This window comes from Ovis aries, chromosome 3 (genome assembly GCF_016772045.2).
Source record: "Ovis aries strain OAR_USU_Benz2616 breed Rambouillet chromosome 3, ARS-UI_Ramb_v3.0, whole genome shotgun sequence".
Classification (NCBI taxonomy): domain Eukaryota; kingdom Metazoa; phylum Chordata; class Mammalia; order Artiodactyla; family Bovidae; genus Ovis; species Ovis aries.
Genome location: NC_056056.1, coordinates 11,824,850 through 11,839,209, shown reverse-complemented (window position 1 = coordinate 11,839,209; position 14,360 = coordinate 11,824,850). Strand labels below are relative to the sequence as shown.

At 45.0% G+C, this 14,360-nt stretch overlaps 1 protein-coding gene across 9 annotated transcripts in view; it reads right to left on the bottom strand.

The window, feature by feature from the left end:
• DENND1A (DENN domain containing 1A) overlaps positions 1 to 2,772 on the bottom strand; it is a 536,262-nt gene extending 533,490 nt beyond the window's left edge. For all 9 annotated transcript variants that reach the window (XM_060411818.1, XM_027966460.2, XM_027966462.2 and 6 more), the window contains exon 1: positions 2,522 to 2,772. In XM_060411818.1, coding sequence (XP_060267801.1) covers positions 2,522 to 2,538 — 17 coding nt within the window. In that variant the 5' untranslated portion in view covers positions 2,539 to 2,772. The remainder of the gene's footprint in view (positions 1 to 2,521) is intronic.
• Between the last annotated feature and the right edge of the window lie 11,588 nt (positions 2,773 to 14,360).

The following is a 14,360-nucleotide window of genomic DNA, read 5'->3' as shown; positions in this document are numbered from 1 at the left end:
TTCTCTGACATTTCTGGAATAAAATAAAGCAGTTTTCTTAGTCCTTTGATAGAAAAAGTATAAAAGAAACTAACAATTACCCAGTTTTTAATATAGGTCCAGCAGTCATGTTGATACTGTATTTATTGCTCATTATGACCCTGCAATATACAGCCTTCCTCATTTTACCCTCAGGATAACTGAGAGAGAAACATGTTATCTGCACAAAGTTTCACAGTCAGCAAACAAAAGTGGAATCTAAATCCAAATCTGATTCCGTATTTTTAGCCTGACTGGACCAGCCACACAGTTATCAGAGATGAGAAAAAAGTACAGGCAGCCTGCTTGGACGGGCCCCAAGCTCTCTTCCTCCACCCCTAAGATTGTCCTACACAACGCAGCCTGCACACTAAGACTTCCCCTCAGTCAGGTAAATATCTTGAGCTCAGTCTGTTATTTCCTGTCTGGATGGAACTGATGGTCAATAGTAATCAAAGCCCTGTTTCCTCCAAAAATTAGAGAGGCACCTAAGAAAACCATTTCCTCACCACTTGTCCGTCTCGTTCCTACCTGTAGGCAGAAGCTTCCTAATTGACAGTCACCATAAATCACAACTACTTTTCATAATTTCTCTCTTCATATTCTCCTTCAGCCTACCTCACAGGTAAAGCTAACGTATTTCCCATGTCTTAAGTTTTTACCACCAAGCAATCTAGTTTCAAGATCAAAAAGGCTATTCTTTATACTAATTTCACACCTAATAGAATTTCACGCACAAATTCTCTTGCCCAAGCACTCAGATAAACAGAGATGGGTTCCACAAAACACTGTGGAGAAATGTTTTTGTCAATCCGCAACGTTTAAGAGCAAGACAGAGATCTGATGCCCAGTCATCTGAACTTCCACTTGGATTTTCATGCTGAGTCTGACACTGACATGCCTCATATCTGGCAAGTTTCTGAACTACTCTGTAACAAGAAGGGCAAGCATCCTCACAAGGATACCTTGCAACTGTAAGGTGGCTTCTGTAAAGTGTTTCTAAGTGCTGTTGAAATCCAAGTTTACAACTCTTGCTTGGAAGCAGGAGCTAAACTTGGAGTGCCTCTTTAATCCCAATGCTTCACTACTTTTTACCTCCCAAGCTTCTTAAGCTTATTTGGAGCATGCTTCTTTCCTCCCCCACCCCACCCCCCTCATTTCCACAAAAATCAAGAATTAATAGTGTACTCATCCAACTCTTCCATTTTCATTATCACAATAAGCAAACTTTTCTAGTCTCAGGGCTGCTGCAGCCTGTTAGATGCATCTGGTGAATGGAAACCTAAGCGAGTCAGGGGACTACAAGGCTGGCCAAAGGTCACACTGCATGGACACCAACTGAACAAGACATGCAATACTTGAATAATCACTAGATTTCGCCCATAAGGCCCTTCCCCTTTCAAACTTCCCTAGCATAATTCTCAAAATGCTGAAGTAAACACATTCTTCAGACTTTCTTCTAAGCAGGTTTAAAGTATCCTATGAAAGCTGTTTTAAGGAAAAGCCTGCACTGTTAACTTTGTTTTTAAGTGCCCTTAAACAATTCTATTACTCATAGAGAAAAAGTGAACATTTGTTAGTGATTAGAGATAAGGCATCTCGTGTTCTGGAACTAAGGAAGGGAGAGGCCGAGAAGACCTGGCTGGGAGCGGAGATACAGTCAGAAGCAACACACCCAAGAGAGACCGCATAAAGTTGCACTTTCCAAAGTCAACTTCTACGTCTAGAAAGAAGGCAACAATGTTTCAATGGGTTCTGAAGTTAGATGTATCAACATTTTCCCCAGAAAACTAACCCCTCACCAGGGACACCAGATGAATGAATGAGTGAGGGAATTTGCCAGATTGGATTACAAAACCTTTCCAATAATTATCAAGATCAGGTGCTCGGTTACAGCACAGGGATATCTTCCCTCATAGCCTCCGGCCTTGCTGTGAGGAGACTTGCATAGATAGGAAGGGGAGACAGGAGAAGAGAGAAAAGGGCCTTCTTCCTCCCCAGGTCATCCAGACCTTAAGTCCTTGAGTGGCCCCTCCCTCTGAAAACCTCTCACGACTTTTATGCCCCCCCACCCCCCCGCCGCCACCACAGGCCTTAAGCAGCCAAGCTGCCACCTCAGGACTGCCCAACTCTCAGGGGCGCTCCAAATACCCATTTGAGGAGTTGCTTCTGGAGATTTCTCGCCCTCCCCCCAACAGTTGTGTGACCATTTTCAGAGGCTCTCTGTAACCCCGGGGAGGAGGCCACCTTATAATCAGCTGTTCCCGCCCTCAGGTGAGGAGGGGACACCTGACCACTGGCGCCCTTACACCCCGCGCGCACCCCGCCCCCGCGCCTCCCTGGATCGTCATGGCAACAGTCCCCCTCCCCGCATGACGCCAGCACGCGGGGCGCCCCTCGGGTCCCGGCAACAAGTCCCCCCGCGCGGCCCGAGGCCTGCAGCCCTTGCCCGGCCTCGCCGCCCCTCGCCCGGCCCGGCTCCGCCCAGGCCGACCACACTCACTTGATCCTGGAGCCCATGGTCCCCCGGCCTCCTCATGGGCCCGCGGGCCCCGCTCGGCGCTGCGCTGCGCTGCCCGCCCGCCTGCGGCCGACCGGCCTCCCTCCGGCGCTCTCCCCGCCCCTTCCTCCCTTCCCTCAGGCTGAGCCCGCCCGCTCGAGTCTCTCTCCCCCGCCGCAGCCGCCGCCGCCGCCGCCTCCCGGGGTTAATGCACTCGCTTCAGCCGGGCGAACGCCATGGTCGCCGGCGCGCGTGCCCGGCGCGCGCCTCCCCTCCGCTTCTCACACCGCCGCCCCCTCCCGCCCGCGCCGCCGCCGCCGTCCGCGGGGGCTGCCGGGAACTGTAGTCGGCTCATGGGAGGCGGGGCGAGTGAGGGCGGAGGGGTTGGAGGGGAACCGCGCATCAGCAGGTTGGACTCCAGAAGCTCGGTGCATGTTGCCTTCCGGGTGATGCCCCGTAAAGACCTTCCCTCCCACTGTTCTCCTGTAGAACCAACACCTGCAACCGCCCAAAAAATGATGTTTATCCCATAGATAGAGACCCTCAAGCTACCATTCCTGCCTTGCGGAGTCCTCCCATCCAGTGGCTCTGGCTTAGAGATAAACTGTCTCCCACTCAGGCCGCCAAGAAAAGAGGTTTTTCCTTTGAAAACCCCACACCTTCCAATAAGTTCCTTAAGGGAGCCATAGACCTTCTGTCACACCAGCCACTTCCCCAACATGGTTCTTGGTGGAGGCCCTTCCTCTCCCCTTAAACCTTTAAGGAGACCTCACATCTCCACAGGAAAGCCAGCTGGCGGTTTCATCGGACCCATTTAGTGGCTCTACTCTGCCCTACTCTTGAGGACCTCTGTCTCCCTTTATTAGCCCTTTTGCGGGGGGAGGGGGGCTCCAATACAGAAATCTCCAATACAGAAACCATAACAATATCTGATAGAGATTCAGTCAAGGCAAATGAAGATACTTGAGAGCCAAAATCACCAACCTGCACCCCCTTAGGGCTCACTGCCATGAACACCCCAATATCATCCCCTCTAGGCCTGGAAGAATCCTAAGTGAAAGTTGCTCAGTCGTGTCTGACTCTTTGCAACCCCACGGACTGCAGCCTACCAGGCTCCTTTGTCCATGGGATTTTCCAGGCAAGAGTGCTGGAGTGGGTAGCCTTTCCCTTCTCCAGGGGATCGTCCCAACCCAGGGATCAAACCTAGGTCTCCCGCAATGGGGGGAAATGGGGGAGGGGGCGAGGTGGGGGCGGGGAGGGGGCGAGGGGGGGCGGGGAGGGGGCGGATTCTTTACCAGCTGAGCCACAAGGGAAGCCAGAAGAATACCAAAGACAACTATAATGATCACTGCCTTTAGCTTCTGTTTCATGCATGGGTGAATAAGTACCCTGTTTGAACCAGGCACCATATTTCCCCTACATGGTTAGCACCAACCCTGGCAGTAACCTTGAGCGTTTATGCCTTCTTTTCGCAGAGGAAACTGCGGCATGTGCTCAAGGTAACTAGTAGCTGGTGGAGTGGAGATTAGCATCTAGACTGAATAATTCCAAACATGTGACGCAGTTACGCACCTTTGGCCACAAGTCAGAAGACACTATAGGTTCATGGTTCACTGCTGAAATTAGGCTTTTCTTCTCTTTTTTTGCACTTTTGTGTTTTGAAATGCCATTCATCTCTTCTGCCATTTTAGCTCGTAAATTCATTGTCTCCCCACCCCTCAGTCACTACAATAACTAGCCCCAGCCAGGCAGGGAGGAAAGAAAACAAAAAGAGCTCCATTTGGAGTTACATTCTGGATAAAGATAATCTCTCTCTTTTGCCTGTGCCCTAAGGTTGAGGGAAGGCATAGGATGAACTTTTTTGAATTAACACAAAAATTGAAAATGTCCCAACTGCCCTTTTGAATTCAAAGTCTTTTCCATCCAGACACCAACACTGACTTATAAACACCCTCAGGACCAAAGCTCTGCTAGACAGGGAGGGCCTCTGTGGTGTTTATTCACCTTGTTTCCTATGAACCTTCTCCAAGGAATAGTTGTTATCAAGATCTCCCCTGGAATGAGCGACCAGTTCAAAGGCTCTGAGCAGGAGACTGTAAATAAAACAGAGTTATTTGGTGGAGGGCAAAGCTGGATGCTTTTCAAAGGAGATTGTAGCCATCCTGGCCACAAAAATGTCTGCCTGTTGGGTGGTGGTGGTGGTGGTGATGGTGATAGTGATGTGTGTATGTTGGAGGGAGGGAGACTGGAAGGGAAGGGCTACATATCTGTCCAGGTGGCCTCTGAGACTGCAGGGTGGTCCAGGGAGAGAGCACTGAACTGGGAGTTAGAAGTCTGGCTTCGAATGCTAGCTGCATTGCTGTGACAAGCGGAGATTTTAAGCAAGTGATTAGACAATTGTCTGCTTCAGTTTCTTCCTCGGTGGAGTGGGTAGAGAGCTCAAGGAGAAGCTCACATCATAAGAGAGCGTGCGATGGAGGTATTAAGAGAGCAGGCTCTGGAGCCAGACTGCCTAGGTTCAAATCTTAGCTCTGTCTCTTGCCAAATTTGTGACTTTGGGTACATTATTCCCTTTCTCTGTGCTTCAGGTTCTCTGTCTGTAAAATGGAAATTATGGTAATACATCTATCTTACTGAGGTGGCATGGGAATTAAATGAGCTAATGATGCTCATAAAGTATGTAACAGTGACTAGCATATAATAAGCACTCAAAAGTTATTATTAATAGTATTAATCTTCATAATAAATAGTCCTGTACTTGGATTCAGGACACCTGAGTTCCCAGCCCAGGATGTAATTGTTTGCATTCTGAATCAATTAGACGTAAGTTCAGGTCAGTTGCTCAGTCATGTTTGACTCTTTGCGACCCCATTGACTGCAGCACGCCAGGCTTCCCTGTCCATCACCAACTCCCAGAACTTGCTCAAACTCATGTCCATCAAGTCAGTGATGCCATCCAACCATCTCATCCTCTGTCGTCCCCTTCTCCTCCTGCCTTCAATCTTTCCCAGAATCAGGGTCTTTTCCAATGAGTCAGTTCTTCACATCAGCTGGCCAAAGTATTGGAGCTTCAGCTTCAGCATCAGTCCTTCCAATGACTATTCAGAATTGATTTCCTTTACAACTGACTGGTTTGATCTCCTTGCAGTCCAAGGGACTCTCAAGAGTCTTCTCCAACACCACAGTGCAAAAGCATCAGTTCTTCAGCACTCAGCTTTCTTTATATTGAAAGAAACTCTCACATCCATACATGACTACTGGAAGAACTATAGCTTTGACTAGACGGACCTTTGTTGGCAAAGTAATGTCTCTGCTTTTTAATATGCTGTCTAGATTGGTCATAGATTTTCTTCCAAGGAGCAAGCGTCTTTTAATCTCATGGCTGCAGTCACCATCTGCAGTGATTTTGGAGCCCAAGAAAAGAAAGTCTGTCACTGTTTCCATTGTTTCCTCATCTATTTGCCATGAAGTGATGGGATTGGATGCCATGATCTTCCTTTTGTGAATGTTGAGTTTTAAGCCAGCTTTTTTACTCTCCCCTTTTACTTTCATCAAGAGACTCTTTAGTTCTTCTTCGCTTTCTGCCATAAGAGTGGTGTCATCTGCATATCTGAGGTTATTGATATTTCTCCCCGCAATCTTGATTCCAGCTTGTGCTTCATTCAGCACGACATTTTGCATGATGTACTCTACATATAAGTTAAATAAGCAGGGTGACAATATACAACTTTGATGTACTCTTTTCCCAATTTGGAACCAGTGCATTGTTCCATGTCAGGTTCTAGCTGTTGCTTCTTGACTTGCATATAGTTTTCTCAGGAGGCAGGTGAGGTGGTCCAATCTGTTGAAGAATTTTCCCCACACAATCAAAGGCTTTGGCATAATCAATAAAACAGAAGTAGAACTCTCTTGCTTTTTCTATGATCCAACGGATGTTGGCAATTAGAAGTCAGTTCAACTGTAAATGATAGAAGACTGAAATAGCAGTGGTTGAAAAAAATAGAAGTTTATTTCTCTTTCACCTGAAGTCTGGAGATAAGCATTCCAAAGCTGGTATGAAAATCCCATAAAGCATACTCATTTGAAGGCATAGCGATAGGACAGGACAGTTGATTTAGTCTTGGGGTGGTGGTTATTCTGCATTAGATTGTAAACTTGTCTTTGTGCCTCAGACTGTGGCCTCTTTGAGGCTGGTAACCCACAATTCTACCTTATTGCTTCCCTATCCTCTAGGCTCAGCTTCCACCACATGGTCCCAGATGACTGCTTGAACAATCCAGACATCTAATCTGCAACCAGGACAACAGAAAAGAAGGTCATGCCCCACCCCAAGTCCTAATCTTTAAGTGCATTTTCCTGGTGTTGCTCCTACTGCTCCATTTACATTCCACTGGTCAGAATACAGTTATACAACAACATCTCTAGGAAATATAACCTTTAAATAAGAAATGAAAGAAAGAAATCGTGTGCATAGCTGAAGCCAGGGTAGGGGCACATTTCCAGGGAAGAAGGAGAGGTCAGACATTGCAATCTCAGCCAAGTCATGCTTGGCTGGGTGACCCTGATCAAGCTCCTGACTTTCTCTGGCCCTCAGTTTCCCTAACCAGAGTAAGAAATTCAGGCTAGCTGACCTCTCTCCAAAGTCCTTTTGAGTTCTAAAGTTTTCTAATCAGTAGCTTATTGTTTTATAATTTAAACTGAGGTGAATCTGATGTCATTCAAATAAAAGGAGACCTCTCTGCCAGCTGCATAGCATAATCAACTGTTGGAATTAAAGCCTTCCGGTGATGAGAAGTGGCTTAGAAACTTTACCTTCTTGACTGTTGTCAAAATAGGCTAACTGAACATATCTAGCAGATAAGAAGTCTGTGTGTGTGACACCACCCATGCAGACGCTGATGCTCCTGAGTTTCTCAGTTGGCTCTCACTCCTCTGTACCTGTTTGGTTTTTCTGCTTAGAATTTAAAGGACTTAGAAAGCATCACTACGAACAAAGCTAGTGGAGGTGATGGAATTCCAGTTGAGCTGTTTCAAATCCTGAAAGATGATGCTGTGAAAGTGCTGCACTCAATATGCCAGCAAGTTTGGAAAGCTCAGCAGTGGCCACAGAACTGGAGAAGGTCAGTTTTCATTCCAATTCCAAAGAAAGGCAATGCAAAAGAATGCTCGAACTACCACACAATTGCACTCATCTCACATGCTAGTCAAGTAATGCTCAAAATTCTCCAAGCCACGCTTCAGCAATCCCTGAACGGTGAACTCCCTGATGTTCAAGCTGGTTTTAGAAAAGGCAGAGGAACCAGAGATCAAATTGCCAATATCTGCTGGATCATGGAAAAAGCAAGAGAGTTCCAGAAAAACATCTATTTCTGTTTTATTGACTATGCCAAAGCCTTTGACTGTGTGGATCACAATAAACTGTGCAAAATTCTGAAAGAGATGGGTATACCAGACCACCTGACCTACCTCTTGAGAAATCTGTATGCAGGTCAGGAAGCAACAGTTGGAACTGGACATGGAAAAACAGACTGGTTCCAAATAGGAAAAGGAGTACATCAAGGCTGTATATTGTCACCCTGCTTATTTAACTTATATGCAGAGTACATCATGAGAAACACTGGACTGGAAGAAACACAAGCTGGAATCAAGATTGCTGGGAGAAATATCAATAACTTCAGATATGCACATGATACCACCCTTATGGCAGAAAGTGAAGAGGAACTAAAAAGCCTCTTGATGAAAATGAAAGAGGAGAGTGAAAAACTTGGCTTAAAGCTCAACATTCAGAAAACGAAGATCATGGCATCTGGTCCCATCACTTCATGGGAAATAGATGGGGAAACAAGTAGAAACAGTGTCAGACTTTATTTTTTTGGGCTCCAAAATCACTGTAGATGGTGACTGCAGCCATGAAATTAAAAGACGCTTACTTCTTGGAAGAAAAGTTATGACCAACCTAGATAGCATATTCAAAAGTAGAGACATTACTTTGCCAGCAAAGGTCCGTCTAGTCAAGGCTATGGTTTTTCCTGTGGTCATGCATGGATGTGAGAGTTGGACTGTGAAGAAGGCTGAGCACTGAAGAATTGATGCGTTTGAAATGTGGTGCTGGAGAAGACTCTTGAGGGTCCCTTGGACTGCAAGGAGATCCAACCAGTCCATCCTAAAGGAGATCAGCCCTGGGATTTCTTTGGAAGGAATGATGCTGAAGGTGAAGCTCCAGTACTTTGGCCACCTCATGCGAAGAGTTGACTCATTGGAAAAGACTCTGATGCTGGGAGAGATTGGGGGCAGGAGGAGAAGGGGATGACCGAGGATGAGATGGCTGGATGGCATCATGGACTCGATGGACGTGAGCTTGAGTGAACTCCAGGAGATGGTGATGGACAGGGAGGCCTGGCGTGCCGCAATTCATGGGGTTGCAAAGAGTCGGACACGATTGAGCGACTGAACTGAACTGAACTGATGCCTATTGAGGGAAGAACAGCAACCCCAAGGAGCACTAAGACTCCACTAATAATACAGTATGAAATGGCAGGACTGGTGGGCCATCATCTGTTGTTCCCAGTACACTTTGTTGTGCTTATATACATACTTGTTTTTGTTGTTCAGTTGCTCAGTTGTGTTCAACTGTTTGCGACCCCATGAACTGCAGCACATCAGGCTTCCCTTCCTTCACCATCTCCTGGAGTTTGCTCAAACTCATGTCCATCGAGTCGGTGATGCCACCCAACTATCTCATCCTCTGTTGTCCCCTCTCCTCCTGCCTTCAGTCTTTCCCAGAATCAGGGTCTTTACCATTGAGTCAGTTCTTCGCATCAAGTGGCCAAAGTATTGTAGCCTCAGCTTCAGCATCAGTCCTTCTAATGAATATTCAGAGTTGATTTCCTTTAGGATTGACTGGTTTGATCTCCTTGCTGTCCAAGGGACTCTCAAGAGATATAATTTACATGCCATAAAATTCACCATTTTAATGTGTACAATTCAATGTTTGTTAGCATAGTCGCAAAGTTGCACAACTATCACCAGTCTAATTCTAGAACATTTCATTCCAGAAAGAAACCCCATACCCATTAGTAGTCACTCACCTTTGCTGCCCTGCTCCGAGCCCCTGGCAACCAGGAATCTACTTTCTGTCTCTATAGATCTGTGTATTCATACAAGTGTAATTATTTAATAATACGACTGATCTTTCTGTCTGACTTCTTGTATTTCACATAATATTTTCAAAGTTTGTCCATGTACCATCTATCAGTACTTCATTATCTTCTATTTTGTGATAATATTTGACTATATGGAGAGGCCATATTTTGTTTCTCCACAATTGTTATTGATGGAGACTAGGGTTGTTTCCACTTTTCTAGCTATTATGCATAACACTGCTGTGACCATTAGTATATAATTTTTTGTGTGGGCATATGTTTCTAATTCTATTGGGTTTTGTGGTTATAATCTGCAGGAAGATCCACAACTTAATTAATAGGAGTGCTGCTCCACTCACTCAAAAGGGGAAGGTTAGTAATAAGGTAAATTTGAGATATCCAGAATCATATCAAGTTAAATAGGTTTCTTTACTGAATTTCTTGTGAACTTTCAGGTTAGCCACGTGCATTATGGATCACCTAAGAGTTGGACATGACTGAGTGACTTCCCTTTCACTTTTCACTTTCATGCACTGGAGAAGGAAATGGCAACCCACTCCAGTGTTCTTGCCTGGAGAATCCCAGGGACGGGGAAGCCTGGTGGGCTGCAGTCTATGGGGTCACACAGAATCAGACACGACTGAAGTGACTTAGCAGCAGCAGCAGCAAGAGGGGAATGTTGTCAATACATGTTGTTATTTAGTCCCTCAGTAGTGTCCGACTCTTTTGTGACCCCATGGACTGTAGCCTTCCAGGCTTCTCTGTCCATGGAATTTTCTAGGCAAGAATACTGGAACAGGTTGCCATTTCCCTCTTCAAGGGATCTGCCCAACCCAGGGATCAAACCTGCATCTCCTATGTCTCCTGCATTGGCAGGTGGATTCTCTAACACTGAGCCACCTGGGAAGCCGCATGTAAGTGGAATCATACAGTATTTGTCCTTTTGTGACTGTTTATCTCACTTAGCATAATGTCTTCAAGGTTAATTTATGTTGAAATATATGACAGAAATCTCCTCTGTCATTAATTTATTAATTCATCGATAAATTTCTATTGTTTATCTTTTCAAATGACACTGAGTGGCTTCCACCTTTTGGCTATTGTAAACAATGCTGTTATGAACATGGGTATACAGATAACTGTGTCCATGCTTTCAGTTCTTTTGAATATATAAAACAGAAGTGAAATTGCTGAATCATGTGGTAATTCTATCTGGGTGGTTGGGGTGGGGAAGGAAGCCACCCTACTGTCTTACATTCCCACCAGCAGGCACAAAGGTTCCAACTTCTCTATATCATCACCAACACCTGTTATTGTGTGTGTGTATCTTTTCCATAGTAACCATCCTAATAGATGTGAGGTGGTTTTGATTTGTATTTCCCTAATTAGTGATGTGGTCATGTATGGATGTGAGAGTTGGACTGTAAAGAAAGCTGAGCGCCGAAGAATTGATGCTTTTGAACTGTGGTGTTGGAGAAGACTCTTGAGAGTCCCTTGGAATGCAAGGAGATCCAATCAGTCCATTCTAAAGGATATCACCCCTGGCTGTTCATTGGAAGGACTGATGCTAAAGCTGAAACTCCAATACTTTGGCCACCTCATGCAAAGAGTTGACTCATTGGAAAAGACTCTGATGCTGGGAAGATTTGGGGGCAGGAGGAGAAGGGGACGACAGAGGATGAGATGGCTGGATGGCATCATCGACTCGATGGACATGAGTTTGGGTGAACTCCAGGAGTTGGTGATGGACAGGGAGGCCTGGCGTGCTGCAATTCATGGGGTTGCAAAGAGTCGGACACGACTGAGCAACTGAACTGAACTGAAGCACACTTTAATGTGCTTATTGGCCATTTGGATACCTTATTTGGAGAAATGTCTAAGTCCTTTGTGGGCTTCCCTGGTGGCTCAGATGGTAAAGCATATGCCTGCATTGCGGGAGAGCTGGGTTCGGTCCCTGGGTCAGGAAGATCCCTTGGAAAAGGAAATGGCAACCCACTCCAGTACTCTTGCCTGGAAAATTCCATAGATGGAGGAGTCTGGTGGGCTACACTCCATGGGAGTGCAAAGAGCCAGACACGACTGAGCGACTTCACTTTCTTTCACTTTTGAAGTCCTTTGCTCGTTTTTTAATCAGGTTGTTTTGTTGTTGTTGATTTGTAGGAGTTTTTTATATATTCTAGATATTAACCTCATCAGTTAAATAATTTGCAAATGCATTCCCCCATTCTATGGGTTCCCTTTCCACTCTGTTGAAGTGTTCTTGTACATAAAGTTTAAAATTTTGATGTAGTCCAGTTCATCTATTTTTTTCTTTTGTAATCTGTGCATTTGATTTCATATCCAAGAAATCATTGCTAAATCTAATGTCATAAGGGGCTTCCCTGGTGGCTTAGAAGGTAAAGAATCTACCTGGAATGCATGAGAGCCGGGTTCGATCCCTGGGTTGGGGAGATCTCTTAGAGAAGGGAATAGCAACCCACGTCAGCATTCTTGCCTGGAAAATGCCATGGACAGAGGAGCCTGGTAGGCTACAGTCCACAGGGTCGCAAAGAGTCAGACACAACTGAGCATAAAACTTTTCCCTTATGTTTTCTTCTAAGAATTTTTATAATTTTAGCTCTAACATCTAGAACTTTGATCTAACTTGAGTTAATTTTTCTATTGGGTGTAAGGGAAAGATCTTTGGGTTTTGTTTTGTTTTTTTTTTAGAGGCTAAAGGGGCTTGATCCCTTCCCCTTATGTGGTTAATAATCCAGCCAGGGTGCTCACCTGCTCTCTGATTATATGCTTCATTATTCCATTATTGTTAATAATATTACCTTGCAAGTGCTTAATGGTTTGTATTTTCCAACTGCTCAGTAACCAGAGAGTGCTATTATCCTTGCTTTAAAAGTGAAGGTCCTGATACACAGCAGGTGTAAGTGACTTACCTGAGATGAAACAGCCAGAAAGTAATGGAGCCAGGACTCAGCCCAGATGGCCTAACTCCTGTTGTGGGTTTGTTAGTTTCCTGAGATATGATGGTTTATTTTAGTACAGTTTTCCTTCACTGATTTATTCATTAATTCATCAAATGTTTTTCTTTGTGATAGAGTAACTTCATATTGTTAAAAAATTAAAAACCAAGAATAAATAGCACATATAATTCCTTTGTAGTCCTCTCCTGGCCACACATGGATGGAAAATTATGTACTTGTCTTTCCTTACAGAAGCTAAAGGCATGCTCTCTGTGTGTGTAACCGGGGCAAGTTAGTAACCTCTCTCAGATTCAGTGTCTGCATTTGTAAAATGAGGATAATAGTACCTTTCCCACAGGGCCATTATGAGAATTTAATGTGTTAATACACATGAAGCACACAGATTGACCTTGCATTTGGTAATGGCTCAATGTGAACTATTATATAGTTGTCTTCTTAACAATAAACAACCAATAAAAGCCAAATTCTAAGAAAGGCCAGTGAGAATTGATGATTTAAGACCTTGGGTACCATAATTAGCCATGTGTATCCATCAGCAGTGCCTGTGATTCTTGTTCATGCTATGGAATCCAGAGTTCTGATCCTGGATATTCTAATTCAGAAGCATGATCAGAGACTCTTGTTTCTAAAGAAGCTTTTCAGGGGATACAGATCCACAATCAGGTAGGGAACCACTGATTTAAGCTTTACCTAGATGCCAGCATGAACTGAATTCCCATTAGTACCTTCAGAGCCTCAACAGGCTACCTGCTCCTCTCCCAATATCATTAGCTTCCAGCTCTGGGTCCTGCTCTGGGTCCCCACGCTGTCTTCCTAAAGCAGTCAGTGCATCTGGCTGAACATTGTTAGTACTTGGAGACCCAAGGCAGGTGTCATCAGCAATCCTTTCACTCATGTACTGAATCCCTCCCATGTGCCAGGTCCTGTGCTTAGAATTTTTTACTCCCTGCTGAGGCCCATTCCTCTCCGCAGCCCCTCGGTGTAACATGGTCTTACTGTGCTTGGTGGCTAATGCTTGTTGTCGGGGATACTGCTATAGATTAGAGGGTCTGTGGATTGAATACAATACTGAGTGGACACCCTGTCAAAGGATCTCTGTGTTTCCGAACTTGCTTCTGACCCTCTTGCCTTGCCCCTGCTGCCCAGATCTCTGGGCTTTCCAGCTTATTACTTTGCAATTTGTTCTTCCACGTTCCTCCTCTCTACACCTCTATTTTTACCTCTATTTTAAATTTTATACATGCTCTGTCTGCCCAGCCCTAACCTTGGCTCTTCTCCAAACCACCTTTTGTGTTCATTCTGCTTGTTGGGGCTTCTAGGACCCCCTGCCCTAGAGCTGCTCCCACTTCCATCCAACATGAATACTTTGAGCAAGACTCAGACCTAAACTCCAGAGGTCCTCTTCCCCTCTTCCACATTGAAGATGGTCACCATGTACCTCCACCCTTTTGGAAGTGAGCTGAAAAGTTTATTGGACTTTGCCCCATTGTACTCTTGGATGCTCTTGCCAGTTTTCCTTTACTTTATAATTTTCCCCACATGCATTTTATATATTATTAATATGTATATTGTAAGTTATCAATATTTTCCCTACTTATTTCAACTACCACTTTTCCTAAGCCTCACATAACTAGTATTTTGCTTGTGAGCAGAAAGTATAATTGATAAAATTCTTAAGTTTCAATCCTAGTATATCTCCCACTTCACAAATTAAGGCGCACA